Raw genomic sequence first — 16,628 nt, forward strand, 5'->3', positions numbered from 1 at the left:
TCCACATCAGCCCCAGACTCATAGCAGCTTCTTGGGACTTCTAAGGGGAAGACGAGAGAGGGATATTTCATGCAGAGTTATGTTCACACCAGCTGCGAACCCTCATCTCAATGATGTAGTTGTTTTTTTTTTTTTGTTTCCTGAAGTTAGGGTCGTCCACTGCACTCGAGAGCTCTGGAGCCATCTTTCAGAGGAGGAAAAGGGAGGCCAGTTCACCCCATGGTGTTCACCTTCCAGATCTGTCTGTGCCTACCAGTGGTTCTAAAGGCCACAAGGAGCAACACGGACAGGTGTTACATATGGGAATGTCTATAGAACAACAGTGTCCTCCCAATATCCCTTTTGACCTTATTTATGACAAAACCATCTTCACAGTAGCACTATATTTTGTGTGTGACAATTGCTGTTTTTCTTTCCTTCTCCTGAACATTTCCCATTAGTTTTGTTCTAGTGTGTATTTTCAGTTTCTCTCTCTGAATTTTGACTGCAGAGGTATCTACGAAGTTCCACAGGAACCCTTACCCCCTGGAAAGGCACTTGGTCATCTTCTAAAATGTTTTTTGAAAGCCTTTTAATAGCATCACACAGGGCACTGCTCATCCTTGTGAGTTGCGGTGATACATAGCTCCAAAGTTTCATATTGAGGATGGTCAACCTAAGCTGTAACGTTTTTGATATTGCTAAATGGCTCTTTTCTCTCTCTTCATCTAACTCTCCCAGGTTTCTAGTGCAAGGCTGTTTGCCTACTCAGAGTCTGTGTTTTCAACTTTTTAAAAAGTTCTCTCAATGTTTCCAGGCAATTAACAAAGTCTGTTTAGAGTTGAATTGTTATGTGCAGACATTCTATTTTAATTCATTGTAATTAGAGGAATGAGCATTAAACTTCTTTTAAGAACTCTTAGAAACCAATCTTCTGATTGCAGAGGATTGAAATCTTTACTTGTTTCATGAATAAAAGATTCAACTGGATATTAAAAATGGCAACCAATAATATTCACCCAGCTAGCAGAATGTATGATGTCCACTCCTATGACTTCAAAATCATGATGTAGATACATAGCTATGTTATATTGTTCCACCCTCAGATTATCTTCCTAAAATACAATGTTAAAAATAATAATTTGTAGCTATTACTCTCAGTTATGCTGTGTTTTTTATAATGATCATGTTTGTTCAGACCAGTTAGCAACTAATAATGGTCTATATTCCCTGTTTAAATAATATCCATCCATTTTTGAGTTTAAGAAGTAGTATCACCCCCTTATTGTTTGCAATTAGCAGCAAAATGGAACTGTCAAAATTCGTATTTCTGTATGAAGGCATTTTTTTTTCTTTCAATAAAGCTTATTGAAATATTTCACAGAATATTTTTCAGCCTCCAAAGTATAATTAGTTGTTTCTGGAGGTTAATAGGCCAGAAAATAGAGGAGAAGGTCAGAGTCTAACATTGAGTTCTGCAGGTGATGCAGGTTGGCGAGGGTGGTCAGGTTAACTGAGCCTAGTCCATGATGCATGGGGTCAGGGGAGGTTGTAACACCATGGACAAGCATGTGGGCCTCTGGAATTCAGGACAGCAAGTCTGATGGCTAGACTCACCTGTGAATGTGGATGCCAGTATCTGCTCCCATGGTTTTCATTGGTTGATATCTTAGTAAATTTGGCCTGCTATAACAAATACCATAGACTGAGTGGCTTAAACAACAGAAATTTATTTCTCTTAGTTATGGAGACTAGAAGTCCAAGAGCAGGGTGCCAGTATCATCAGGTTCCAGTGAGGGCCCTCTACCTAATTTGCAGACAGCTGTCTTCTTGCTATATTCACATGTGACAGAGAGAAAGATGATCACTCCCTCTCTCTTTCATGAAGACACTAATCCTATGTTGAAGGCTCCACACTCAAATGAATTACCTCTCAATCTCTGAGCACCATCACACAGGGGATTAGGACTCAACTGTGAATACAGGGAGGTACAGACATTCAGTCCATCACATTCATGAACTGAAGCTGAGTGTTAAAGGTCTTCTGTCCCAATGGGGGCTGGCCTGGATGTAGCCTGTCCTCAACCTGAACCCTTTCTCTTGTGCTTGTCTTAAGCTTCATATTCATAATAACACAATTGTTTTCATGTTTTTAGGGCATTACAGTTAACAGTGCTTTCATCCAATGTATCTCATTTGTGCTTCTCTGTTGCCTTATAAGTAGGTAGGATGATTATTGCCGTTTTTGCAGGTATAGAAAGTGAGACTCGGTAGTTTAATGGATCCAATGCAAAGCCTGACATTGGACTAAGTAATGTATTCAAAGTAAAATGCTTAATGAATGCTGACCTAGGTCTTGATCCCAGGGCCTTCTGACTTCAGGCTCTTCCATGAAAATGAGCTTTATCAGAGGACCATGGAGTTAGCTCCTTTATTCTAGGCCTTGCCTCATAATGACTCTGGGAGGGTCTCCTCTGTTGCACCCAGGTGTTTTAGGGGGCATTCTGTGTCTCGAGCAATTCAAAGCTAAAATTTACCATAAAGATTTCATCCAACTCTTCATTTGAATGTAAAAGGAAATCCAGGGCTCAGACATGCATAAATTACATGGAGTTCAAGGGGGAGCCTGGATAAGAACCAGGTCTGTGGCTCTAGTGCTCTCTGAGCCTCTCCCTCCGAGAGACGTGTCAGCAGTCATTCCACTGATGTCCTCCTATCAGCCATTGTGGAAGCTTCCAGAGGGAATGTTGTGTGAAGCTAGCCCCTCCCTCCACACTATAGGTGGAAGAAGGTAGGATGCCTATAGGTGCCCCTCAACTAGTTGCCTGTGCCAGACACAGAGTGAATCATCATCTCACTTCTGGTACACGTTGATCAGGATCTTTAAGGTTTTAGACTTTGAACCTGTTTTCTGTGGGAGGAAAAGGGAAATCAACATATGTTTCTGATGGGCTTCAATAAACAACCCTAGGTCTTATTCTACCTCTTTCCTACTAAAATTATTACCTGTAGCCAGTCCTCCAGCATGAGAAGCAGCTCCTAAAGTGAGCCCCCTTGGGACTGTGGTCTAGGCAAGTATTCTGTGACACCTGCCATCCCTACTGAGAAGCATAATTCCCAGCAACCCAGCTCACCCACATAAAGCTGTTGAAGCAAGAACAGATGCTTTATGAAGCCCTTGTAATAATGAGGGGGAATAGAAACCTGGGGTTGGGGAAGTTTTTTCCTCCCCTTAAGGGATTCTGAGTGTTTTGGTTCAACTTCAGTGTTCCAGGGGAGGGGAAAGAGGAGGATTTTGGTGAAAACTGAAGAGAAGTCCTGCCAAACAGAAATTCCATATCAGATGGATATTTTCCCCCTTTCAAGAGTGTGAGAGTGGCCAAGAAGCCAGAAAGTGTGGGGGAGTCAGGAGATAGATCAGAATGCTCTGGATGGAGCGGCACCATTAGGCCTAGAAGTAAGGTTGCTGGTAAGACGCACAGCAATGTTGGTTTGGATCCAGGTCTTTGGAGCCTATAGTCCTGCTCAAGCTGCTGGCACAACTACCTGGGGCACAGATCTGAAATCCTCAGACCTAAGAGATAGTTTATTAACATAAGGTAAGCCTTAGCTGGGTGTGATGGCACACATCTTTAATCCTAGCAGCTCCGGAGCCTGAGACAGGAGGATTGCAAGTTCAAGGCTAGACTCAGCAACTTAGCAGGGCCCTAAGCAACTTAGCGAAAACTTGTCTCAAAATGAAAAAATAAATAAATAAAAAGGCCTGGGTATGTGGCTCATTTGAAAAGCACCATTGGGCTCTTTACCCAAGTACTAACAAAAAAAAAAAAAAAAAGGATAAGTGCTCAAATCAAGAAGCCTTCACAAAAACCAAACTCCCAAGGGCCAGAGCCTCCTTCCAGGTGTTCATTCATTCATTCTGTCAGTAAAGACTGAGTACTGAGGATATCTCTGCCTTTCTGAGGCTTATATTCTAGCGGTGGTGGTGGGAGGGGAAAAGCAAATAAGTACAATGCATTAACTTTGCATCACTGTAATGATATACCCAAGACTAGCTATCTTATGAAGAGGTTTATTTAGGTTAGCCGTGGAAGTTTGGGAGCATGGTGCCCACATTGGCTCAGTTCTTGAGAGCCTCATGACCTGTTGGGACAAGTGATTGCATTGCCTGGAAATAGAGAGAACCTGGCAGGGCCAAACCAAACTCAGACTTTCTAAACAACCTCCTCAGGGGAACTATCAAGATGTTCTGTGAGAACCACCTTCCAGGGAACTTCGGTCAGGGGCCTCCCAAAGGTTCTACCATTTTGTAATAGCGCCACCCTTGGGACCAAGACTTCAATCACAGTGGACTGTCTGTTGACAATCAAACCATAGCATCTAGTACATCAGGTGGTGGCTGTGTAAGAACAAATGGGCAGAGTTCTCAAGGGATTGATCACCCCAATGTCCTAAAGGGGAAGTTCTAAGAATATCTGTTACCTTTGCAGAGATGACCTGGGCTATCTCTTCCCAGATACTCGAACGTGGACACACTTCCAACTCACCTCCCTTCCATTCCTGTCTTCCTTAATAGGGAATATGGGGGCTTAGGAAAGAGTTAGCCAATGTGTTTATTCTAATACCACCTTTGTCTGCATGAAAATATTAACTATTTCAAATTTCTTGTAAATATATTGCATCATTTTAGTCTCATACTCAAGGAGTTTAAAAAAGTGTGCATATTGAGATACAGAACTGAAAATAAAAGACCAAGGTTAATATTACAATTTATCAGCTGTTGTGGCAGGAATTGTTCAGTCAGAACAACAGCCTGACACAGTGGCAGGGCCATTGTGAGAACTGGCTAAAGGTCCACCCTGTGTATGACACATGTATTTTGCAATCTGTTTTTGTGGGGAGTGGCAAGATCGTGGAAGTAATTATTAAATACCTCAGACCCACTACTGTGAAAGCCAGCACCATATTATATGCAGAAGTATACATGACATATTTGTTCTTTTAAAAGATCAAGTTCCTTTACTTGGACTCATGAGAACAGGAGCTCAGAGAGTTTTGAATGTTGATTTGGTCACGTACTGCCAAAGAGCAGGGGTAACCATAATACCTACCAGGTTCTTCCTAGATCAAGTACTGCCTTGGATACTCTGCACTGGCTTTTGCATTTTTTTCATAAATTATCTATTTCATAAAACAAGCTGTAATATAAACATTATTCCTTAGGGATGAGGAGGAAATTGCACATGAAACACAGTCAAGGTAACGTGCCCAAGGTCTCACAGATATGCAGTGTTGAAATTAAGGTTCAAGTCTAGTTCTGCCTCTTCTAAAAGTTATCCTCTCAACCACTATCCTACGTTCACTCTAGGATTATTTAGAATTCCTAGGGTTTCTTAGAAAACTAGAAATTCTTAGGATTGATTACAGATTCATAGGGTATCTGCCCTGAACTCTTTTAATTTTTTTTAAATTTTATTTTATTGCTTCTTATTAATTACAATGACAGTAGAACTCTTTTTACTTCTGTTGGGAGTTGCTGCCTTTCTGTTTGTCTCCCTTTTAGAGTCTAATACTAATTTTAACATTATCATTATAGTAATTACAAATGGTAGCATGACTTACTGAGTCTCACAAGGCCATATATATTTATTTATTCATTGTATTGGGGATTGAACCCAAGGTGCTTAACCTCTGAACCAGCCCTTTAAAAAAAATATTCTAGGGGGCTAGGAAGATAGCTCTGTTGTTAGAGTACTTGGCCTCACATGCACAAGGCCCTTGGTTCAATCTCCAGAAACCCACACACACACACAAAAAAAAAAAAAATCTGTTTAGAGACAGGGTCTCTCTAAGTTGCTTTAGGGCCTCACAAAGTTGCTGAGGCTCACTTTGAACTTGTGATCCTCCTGCCTCAGCCTCCCATGCCACAAGGATACATAATTGTATCCCATCTTTATTCTTTAAAACGTTTTTAAAAGGAATTATATTAGATTGGATTTCTTAATTGGGTAACTTTTTTTTATTAACCCCAAAGAGCCTGAAATTGCTTCTGTGCCCCAATCAAACCATAGCATCTTGTGTATCAGATAGACTATGTGTCTTTAGATCAGAATTACTTCTAAGACTGTTTCCCCAACTTTCGCTTTTATTGTGTTCTTTAGTTTTGTGAAATCACTGGGCAAAATTGATTCTTCAGTGGCAACTCGATTAAATCTGTCAGGCTTGTGGAAATCAACTCTCACATCCATCATTGGTGTTAATTATACAGTTTATCCACTGTAGTTTTTTCATAAACTGGCAGCCTACAGTTAGGGTGAGCTTAGACCAGGGCCCTGAGGCATATTGAAGAGGCCCAAGATGACCCAAAGCCAGCAGTGGGGAGGTGTCCTGTTTCCTCCAAGTCTGGGATTCCAGCTGCTTCCTTCCATCAGGCAGGAGACTGTAGTGTTCTTGCCAAGTTCAGGGCACCCCCTCGTGGTGCAACTGACACATGATCGATGTGGGAAAACAGGGAGAGCAGGCCGAAAACAACAAAGAGCCTCTCCATTTAGATAGATCTTCCAATTCTCCCATTTTGAAAGCCCCCAAGTGAATAAAATCTCACCTCCTTTTGTCTTAAACTCTTTTGTAGCTATTTATATCATATTCGATACTATTTTTTTTAGAGGTAGAAAATCAGAAAATCAAGCACAAATAATTCGAGCACAAATCCTAGGGTATTTTTTAAAAAATTTTTTTTTGTATTTTTTTTTTCAATTCCCAGAGTAACACAGGCAATCTAGAAAGAATAAATCCCTTGACCCTCTATTAGTATCTTGGTGTATCCTTCTGCTATTTTTTCCCCTAGGCATAAAGCCTGAAAGAAAACCAAAAGCACATGTTATTTTTTTCTGACATGGTTTTCTCCACTTAATTATATATGTGAGCTTCCTTCAGTGTTGCAGGGTCAGCTGCTTCATCATTGCTAGTGGTTGCTGGTTCTGTTGGTTCTGGGGTGTGTACACATCACTCTACACAAACACAACACCGAGCATGGCTCTTTGTGGATTATTGTGGATTATTTCCTTAGGGTCAGTTGCTACAAATAGAATGGCTGAATCAAAAGAACAAGCATAAGTTTGGATATTATTGATTCATTTTTAAAAGTATTTTTGATTAAAAAAAAAAAAGTTTTTAAAGACTTCAAATTCCTATCATTTGCATTCCTAGTGTGTGCCAGGAATTGGTTGTGTAGTGTTCTGCATGCCTCAATCTGCCCAATCACCTGTTATTTTCTATTGTTATTCCTATATTCCAGGTGAGGAGAGTCAAGTTCGGGGAAATTAAATAGCTATCATGTGACTTTGAAAGCAGAGAGAAAGTGGGCTTTCCAAAGCTGGATAAAAATAACATTTTATATTCCTTGAATCTTGAACCAAGTGGAAACTAGTACTGAAAATTTTCCACTGGTAAATTAGAAAACAAGTGTGTTGGACTATAAAAGAAGAGAAGAAAGAACGAAAGTATTTTTCCATATTCTGGGTTTAGAAACGTGAAAAAAAATCTAAGCAAAATGTCTGGCAATTAGGTTTCAGGTTAGAAGATGATGGGGAGTCCAAGACACTGATCACTGTATCATTACAAGTCTAGAGGACTTCTAATAAGGAGATATTTGCTCTGATTCTTATCATTTTGTCATAAATGGATTTTATTTAATCATAGTCTAACTGGTTAAGTGACTCCCAAAGAGTCAAAAGTTGACTTTCTCTAAATCTGCCAGAAGTCTTCAATTTCTGAACAAAACCAAAACTTAACCTTTAAGACTTAACCTTTTAAAATTTTAGCAGTCTCTAAAATTCTTTACAGTTTACCTCTTGTTGATGCTCATTGGAGACCTACATGTCATTTTCACCACTTTTACCAGTACTTTTTTAAATGATGAGACAAACTCAGAAATAGGCATAGCAAAGAAGAAAAATAAATATGACTCATCACTCAAGCCCTAATAAACATTGTATAGGTGTTGTTCATTCTTGGTTCTCTCTGCTACATATGCATATTGAGAATTTACCCAATATTTCCCATTCCTGATCAACTCATCTGAGGCTCTTGGGCACTGTCTTTATCTCAGGAAAGAAACTTTGAGGGCTGGGGATGTAGCTCAAGGGTATAGTGCTTGCCTAGCAGGCACGAGACCCTGGGCCTAATCCCCAGAAGCAAGGTAAGGAGGAAGGAAACTTGGGGTCTCTTTTCTTTCCTGTCACACTCAGCCTTTCAAAGAGATCTCAGGAAGAATTCGGAAACACCTATAGTTTCTTTTACTATTTTCCTCTATGATAGCCTTTGAACTTATTAGACCTCTTAGAAAGAATAAACATCCTCTGTTTAATTTTTAGGGTTTTGTTGTTGTTGTTGTTTTGGTTTTGGTTTCAGTTGTTCTGTTTCGTTTTTGCAGCACTTACTATTTCCTTGAGATGGGTATTTTGTGCTTTTCTGGTTAACATTTCCTTAATCCTTAATATAGCCTCTTTATATTCACTGAACTATTTGGTTATCATTATAATTGATAACAAGTAGTTTATCAGAGATAACTTCTTTTCCATCACACTTAACAGTTGTAGGAACAATTTATTTTCTAGTCAAAGTCACACATCAGACTTCTAAGTTCTACACACTTGATTGAGTTTGTGTTATGGGAGAAACCTGTTAAAAATCCAGTTTTCTTTCTCTGCTGTCTGACTATTGAGCTTGACACCTTTTCCATACAAGGGTAACCTACTGGGAAGCAAACATATTTTTATGAGCTTCCTTTTGTCATCTTGAGAAAACTTGTCTGTGGTTATGGAAAATAAATGTTCTTTGGCCTCACATTCTGCAGCTTGGGATCCATTCCATCTTCTGGGAAGAGCTTCCCTTTCCAACACGCCTTGGATCCTTCCCTTCTCTGCTCCTGGGAGGTTCTGCTGGCCGTCTTGACCTCACTCACTGTTATGGTTTGGATGTGAGGTGTCCCCCCAAAAGCTCACATTTGAGACAATGTAAGAAAATTTAGAGGAAGAATGGATTATGAGAGCCTTAATCCAAACAGTGGATTAATCTGCTGATGGGATATGAGTGGAAACTGAAGGCAGGTAGGGTGTGGATGGAGAAGGTGGGTCACTGAGGGGTGAGCCTTTGGTGTATATATTTTGTATCTGGCGAGTGGAGTCTCTCTCTACTCCCTAAATATCATGTGAGCCACTTCCCTCTACCGCACTCTTCCGCCATGATGTTCTGCCTTAGCCCCTAGGAATGGAGCCTGCTGTCTATGGATTGAAAACTCTGAAACCGTAAGCTCCCAAATAAACTTTTCCTCCTCTAAAATTGTTCTGGTCAGGTCTTTTAGTCACAGCAGTGAAAAAGCTGACTAAAATCATCAGCAAAGGTAAGAGACACAACCAGTAGAATGGGTTTATGACAAAGTTTGGAGCCTTTGTTTCTCTGGCTCCTAGTTTCTAGGCTTTCAGGTAATAGTTACCTAAAGCAATTGCTTTATCCACTTTCCTTTTCCAAAGTATTCTCCCTTTCTCTCAATATTCCATTATATTTTTTCTAAGTTCCTCTGATGAGAGTCCGCTTGCAGAGAGAGGTGGGGGTCTCCTTCAACCCTTCCCATTTCCGGCCATCTCCGTGTCCCCTGCCCAGCACACACCATCTCCTTGTAATGGAATCTGTGATTTCCTGTGCCCTTTCTCTTCTTGTCTACCCACAAAATCTCTTCATATCTATCATCCTGTTTTCATCTTACACTTTTATGTACCATGTACCTAGAGGGCTTTCTTATTTGTGGTCTACTTCAAGATATTTCTTTCATAGTTGGTGAAGACCATAAACTTTGGAGCAGAGAATTGGAAGGCCCTACAGCAACCTTGGCCTTTCTAGGGAGAATATATTCACCAAACTAAGGACTTTTATGAGGTCAGTCTCGATAATAGTTCTTCTAGGGGAGTTGGTTCTCTTTCCTCTTAAAGGTTCTATCAAGTTCTTTTATGTTTTTTAAGCTCTAAATGCATTCAGGGTAAAATATTTTAGTACAGTTCTTATTTGGAGACCTGTCTTTTGCCCTTTTTGGCCTTTGAGCACAGCTACCACGATATTTGAATTTTCTTTTTCTTTGAGTGATTTGTGTCTGATATGTATGCATTTAGGTTTTAAAAAAATGTAAAGTTTATCAGCAATAAGTGCACACATATAAAATAGGTGTGTAGATGTATGTATATATTATGTATATAAAATGGCAATATGCATCATGGATATTACGTCATTCAATTATGATGGTATTTTAAGGCTCCTCTGTGTTGGCAGCCTGTATGGATATATCTGAGTGCATGTGTAATAACATGTGGCTAGGACTTGGGGGTGCAAGAAGCAGTCATTCTTGCATGAGGCTTGTGAAAATTTTTCTCTTTTTAAGACACAAAAATATGTTTCTCTATATTTTTTAAATTAAGTCATCCAAAAATTAATCAATAGGATAAAAGAAAAATAAAATATTTAAGAACTAGCACAACAAAAGCCATAAACTGAAGGCAGATTCCAGGACAATATTAGCACTTGTGCTCTGAATTTTTATGCTGATCTGATCCTACACATATTTACCCTGGCTATGGCACATAGTTTGACAATGTGTAGGCAGAGGTCACTGCATTCACAGGCCTACTATGAGTAAAACAACTCAATGGTCAGTGTCCCAGTGACCAGCGTGATCAGGATGGCAGCCTTAGGCCTCACTAAATTGCATTCTGACTGAGAAAGGCATTTCATTTTGTCTGACTGAGATGGGCAGGCTTTGGTAAGTCCTCTGTAGTCCTCTGTAGTCCTAGGGCAACATAGGGTTAATGTGACTTATTCTCAAATGACACAAGGTGAATTCAGATGTGTCTGTAGCAGGATATTTTGGTGAAAATGCATTGCTACTCAGGGCTTGCTTTTAGCATTTCTTTCTAAAATATGTGGTCTAACTGTCACAATTTTTTATTTCTTTGGGGGGGGAGGTAACTATATTTTTATCAAGAATGAATAGATGGTCCATTTGCTCAAGTTATTCTTTTTCCTCTTCACATTTTCACCCCCTTTCTTTTCTATTTTTTTTTCTTTCTCTCCTGGTCCACAGGCTTTGCAGTGCATGCTGATCTCTCTTCAGGCAGAACTTGACATTCAAAGGTACTTGATGAAAATTGAGTCATCTCAGCGAGTTAGTACTACACCTTTTCTTTTTCTGCATCCAGTTGCGCCTCCTCCTGTGCCTTTTCACTCTGCCATGTGTGCCATTCTAATCCGTGTCAGTGACTAAACCAGCTTCCTCTGCTGTCCCCCATTGACCCCAAGGCCTGATTCAAATCTCTCCAAGCCCAGTGCTTGGCAGCACTCTGACCCATGTGCTGTTAAATGGTGAGAGTTGATATTGGAATGAACATTCATTGCATGCTTGCTTCAAAATATTTAATATGCTTTCCACAAATTGGTTTGTGGAATCAGTGGCATGGCAACAGCAAGTCAGGGGTCTTTGCACAATCATGTGAAAGGTGGTCTTCTGTAATGAGAGACCCCCATCCTTGCCCACTACGAGGAAGAATATTCATGGAAGGAGAACAGAAGTGTGCATTCTTCACAATCCCAGAACAGAATGACTCTTCCAGCTCTACCACCTCCAATATTGGGTCCAGATCATTTTACTGACGTACATTTTAATAATGATAATGGTGCAAATAAACACATTTTTCTAGAATGTACAATGTGTTGGGCACTATTCTAAGTACTTTTTAAGTATTAACTTCTCACAGCAACTCTTGCGAGTAGGTATACTGTGATCCCCATTTTACAAATTAGGAAACTAAAGCAGATGACTTGCCTAAGGCCACACAGCTAGTTAGTGACTGGTATCTGACTCTAGGAAGTCTGACCCCAGTAGTCTATTATGAACAGATTATTTACCCAAAAACCTCAGGGCCTTCTATAAACCTAGTTGTCCACCTTCTTTTTGTCCCCAGACATGGACAGTTTTTCCACTGTTCCCTGAGCATGCATGTGTCAGAGCCCTGAGTCTTTTGGGGGAGGCCCAAATACACTGTGCTTAGGAAATGTCTAGCCATCTGGCCTTTGTACAAAGGGAGCTCCTTCCCTCTTGGTCAAGTTTTCAGTGACCACACTGACCTCTTCACCTTCCTTTTTAAAATAATCGGTCTCTTTGATATTTTTTTTTCTTTTTTGGAATGACAAGCTCAAATTAGAAAGTTCCTTCTCAAAACAAAAAAAGCATAAAAGCTAAATGTGGGCTAAACAGACCAACAAGGATTATTGTCAAACCCTATAGCACCCTAATTCTGAGAGGTATTTGTTCTTATCTTTTCCACGAGTTCTTAATTGTATTCACAGTTTCTCTAATCCATACAAAATAGAGGAATCTTTACAGTTTCCTTGCACAAGCACCATGCACTGAGTAGAAATGCAGAAGAGGGAAAGAATGCCCTGGTAAGCCCTCCCTACGACTTTACACCCTGCCTCTAACTGCTTTTCCTACTCTCCGAGTAGAGATTTGATAGGATGAGGTGGAATTTTCCACCATAAATAGTAGAGAGTCTGGGATCCCCTCCCATATTTCTTTTTCCTTTTTTTTTTTTTTTTTTTTTTTGTGCTGGGGATTGAACCCAGAGTCCTGCACCAGTTTATCACATACTCTACCACTGAGCTGCCCCCTCAGTCTCTTCCCTTATTCTTTTTCTTATGATTGAAACAAATAAGTCCTTAGTACTGAGTTTTCTTTCCTCCTTTTTTAACCTGTTGTCAAATAATTGGATGTCAGAGAACTCTCTCAAACTTTCATCTGCATTTATAGACAAGTTGTAATAGTGATTTTCAGAGATGAATAGGATGAAGGCCAAGGTTGGAAACTGAAGGCATTCAGTTCTCCTACTGAGTAAATGAGTCACTCTCGGGTCCTCTGTGGGTATCAATTCTCTGCGGTGAAATTGGGAGTAACCATTTACCAATCTCAAGAGACCAAAACAGAGGTGCAATGGGCACCTTATGGCAATGGCTGTATCCTTCTAATCGCACGTGGGATCCCATAAGCCATTGGGACGCACCAATATGGCAGGAAACTGAGTGGCCTAGAACCACTTTAATGTGAGTGACACTGGATAAAGGTAGCTAAATGTTTTGTGTCCCTCTTTGTTGTCCTGTGCATTTTTATTCAAATTATTCTCATCTCAACTCTATCAAATAGACATTCTGATTACCTTCTTTATTCTTTACAGTGCTGGGGACCAAACTCAGGATTTTACCCCAGAAAAGCAAGAGCTCTACCATTGATCTGCAACCCCAATCTCTCTGAATATTTTATTAAAGTAAGAATTGAGGTTCCGAAAAGTTTTGTATGGATCACGCCACCAGTACACGGCATTATTGGAAGCTGTGTTCCATACAATAACAGGATAAGAGCAGTTAAGTCCTCTCATTCTTAATCTTGTCTTCTGTCCATGTCTTCAAATCCTGAGACATTTTACCATGACAAGATTAGAAGAAGAAAAGAACTTTTTTGGCCCAGAAAACTACTCAGAACTTTCATAACTTTTACATATATACGAAAATCGTTCCTATGAAATTGGGCATGTGATGTGCATGTGTGTGTGAGCATTTTGAGTTTAAAGGTAAAAGTAAATTCTATTTCTGGGATGTATGGAGAGGGTATGCCCATAGCACTTAAGACTCACAGGACTTGGGAGCCCAGTAGTAGACTCTGGGCCATCTCCACGTGGCCTTCTCCACCGTGGGATAGTGAGGACGTAGTAACATCTCCCATAATGCTGTTCACGTCCTTGCTGAGGTTGGGGCCTTTCCTAGTGGGTCAAGCCTCACTGGTTTCACAACAGTGCAGTTAAGCCCTATGGTACCACCCAGGGCAGGGAAGCCAAGGCTTCAGGGGTGGGATTGATAAGGGCTTTTGTTCAGAGGCCTTCTAAGTGTGGGTTTAGCACCATGTGTTATGCTGCTTGTATTGTATTTGACATATCAAAGCCTGCAAGCAGGTCCCTTTCCGTTCATCACTATAATAACAGCCATCCTCACACAGCCACCTTTTATCCTGAAGCCTTTTAAAGCACATTCCTGACTCTGAATTCCAAAGGCATCTGTAGCCTGCTCAGATGTCATCCAGTGAGAACTGTGGGAGCCAGCGCCTGTTCTACATTTTGCTTGTTTATAAGGTATACCTTGCTTGTTTCAGGAAGAGAAAAAGGAAGGAATCTATTAATTGATTGCTTGATTCAAAGCAATGTGCTATAAAGTGACATCCCCACTAAGGTGAACACAACAAAAATCAAAGGGGAAGCCTTGTGGGAGGAGGAAGCCAATTTACAAATACAGATACTAGGATTTTCTCGAACACTCAGTTTAGCTTCAAGATTCCAGTTTTGTACCATACTCTACATGATTCTTATTATATGACAAATTAAGACTTATAAACCCTTCAGGCAGCAAAACATTTTCATTGTCTTAAAATCTAAAAGAACTGCTGTTTGCTCATGCCTTCATGAAAGGGACATGGACCAACATCATAGGCAGAATCAACAAGTAAACAGTATTCTTCATTTAGCCTTTTATTTTGTATCAGCAAAATAAAAGAGGAAAACATACCACTAAATAACAAAAATTGTGCCTGAGCGAATGTCTGAAAGGGGTGGGGCTGAGTTAGTGAGATCCAGATGTGGAACTTGCTGGTGATCGAACTTTCTAACTTGATAGAAGGAGACTAAAGAGACAGGCTGAGAGTGAGGGCTCATCTTCTTTAAATAGCCTTTATCTCATGCTGGCTTTGGGGAGGAGTCAAAAAAGCAGGAGTAATTTCAGAGAACAGCCTGTGTTTCAGGTAGACCACCAGGTAGACAGATGTCAGGTTGACATCTAATCCTGAGAGTTGGAAGGGCTACCGTGCATTCAGACCAGGTGAGGTGCCCCCATGTCCAGTCTGCAGGGAAACAGACTCAAACAGCAACTCTAGGCAGAACCAAACCTCTTAGAGCAAAAAAAGCAGAATCATTGTCAGTTGCATGCCACAAAGGGGTTAAAAAGTAGAAAAATAGTCAAGAGAGCATAGAAAATTGCTAAAATTCCAAGTTTACCTGGAGTCAAATCTTAAAGGCCTTAAAATTAAGTTGTCGTAATGACATTAGCACTACAGACGTGAAAGTCTGTTCTCTTTAAGAGGTGAAGTGCAATTTGCATGTCCACAGTTGATTTGCTGGCTTTGATTCTTCTTTCCTAACTGCATCTTTTTTTGAAATTGGAAGCTCTGGGTTCCTGCCAAATTCTGCATGGCATGAAAGTGAGAATGTTTCTTTCCTGTGTTTTCCCTATGCCCTCATTTCGGGGACCATCTCTCTAAGGACAAGCCCTTTAACCTGGAATCCAGTTGTACAGAATGCACAGAAAAGATGGGAAGGGGTATAAATACCTGTAGGTGACCATTGACAGAAATCCTTCTGGATTCTATTCTGTGGAAGTCTTCCCTTCCCCTAATCTACTGTTTAAAAATATCTTGCTTTTTCAGCAATTCTCTGATATATGAAAGCAATATCTTCTAACTTTGGAGAAATGAAGGAAAAATGTTACTCATGATAACCCCCATCAAAATAAAACCAATGCTAATGTTTGGATGTATTGCTTTCATTTTCTAAATTACATAGAAACATTCTTTTAAAATACCTTTAGTATGATTGCATACTATTCCAGGGTAGGAATACACTGTAATTTAATAACCAGCCTTGGAAGGTTTTTCTAGATTTATTTATTTTATTAAAGATGTAATATGTAGAGATTTGCTCTCTGCCACTCAAGTGTAGAATATATTATTTTTCTTAATTTTCCTAAATCAAAATAATCTGGCTTGGCTTCAGCAGTTATTGAGAAATTTCATTCTCCTCATATTCAAGGGAAATACTGCTCTCTCATTTGGGGTTATAAAGAAATCCTGGGGAGCTTGTCTTTTCCAGTAAATCTGGGTAAGGGGTTTTGAGTCTCCCAGGATTCATAGTGAATGTCTCCCATGCAGTCTGTTTGAGACAGGTGCATGGGGATCTTTGCCATATCTTTTCCTAGGCTTGAGAACCTGGTTTCAGCCACTTTCAGCATGCCACACAGCCATGGTCCCAGTCAGAGTAATTCTCTGCAAAGGGAATCCAGGTCTCCCAGGTTGGAAGAACACCCTCAGTATCAACACCACTGACAACGAAACTACCATCTTCCTCTTGGCTCTGAAAAGTTGTTCCCTCTCCTCTTCCTTCCAAAAGTAACTTCTCTCCCATCCAGATTCATTTTCCAAATTCCTTTACCTTCTAAGCCCAAACTAGGGAGAGGATTTTCAGGGTGGCTTCTGTAGCATGAAGGCACCCTCCACTCATCCTCCTGGGAAGACTTTAGCATTCAAAAGCATGGCGGTTTTCCAAGGAGGTTGGAGGTAGGAGTAGAAGTTCCATAAATTTTGTTTGTTTCTAAAAATGGGACAAGATAAATTAATACTATCTCAAAAGAGGAATCTAACATACAAATTATACTCTAGTAGGAGTATGTTTGTATTGCGAATGTTACTTTAAAAGATGAGGAACACCCTTTTCTGCACAGAGGTGTTCTTGACA

At 40.2% G+C, this 16,628-nt stretch overlaps 1 protein-coding gene across 21 annotated transcripts in view; it reads left to right on the plus strand.

Annotated features, from left to right (window-relative positions):
• Positions 1-16,628, plus strand: part of Kiaa1217 (KIAA1217 ortholog) — a 417,045-nt gene that overhangs the window by 243,220 nt on the left and 157,197 nt on the right. For 5 of the 21 annotated variants that reach the window (XM_058578583.1, XM_058578584.1, XM_058578587.1 and 2 more), the window contains exon 3: positions 11,111-11,191. The exons of 15 other annotated variants lie outside the window; for them this stretch is intronic. In XM_058578583.1, the coding sequence (XP_058434566.1) occupies positions 11,111-11,191 (81 nt within the window). Of the gene's footprint in view, positions 1-11,110; positions 11,192-13,417; positions 13,440-16,628 lie in introns of those variants that run through there. One more of the 21 variants, XM_058578594.1, reaches the window with a different exon arrangement.

The sequence above is a fragment of the Marmota monax genome, unplaced genomic scaffold, assembly GCF_021218885.2.
Source record: "Marmota monax isolate L192 unplaced genomic scaffold, Marmota_monax_Labrador192_F-V1.1 WCK01_AAM20220418_F8-fsc00072, whole genome shotgun sequence".
In the NCBI taxonomy this organism is placed as follows: Eukaryota; Metazoa; Chordata; class Mammalia; order Rodentia; family Sciuridae; genus Marmota; species Marmota monax.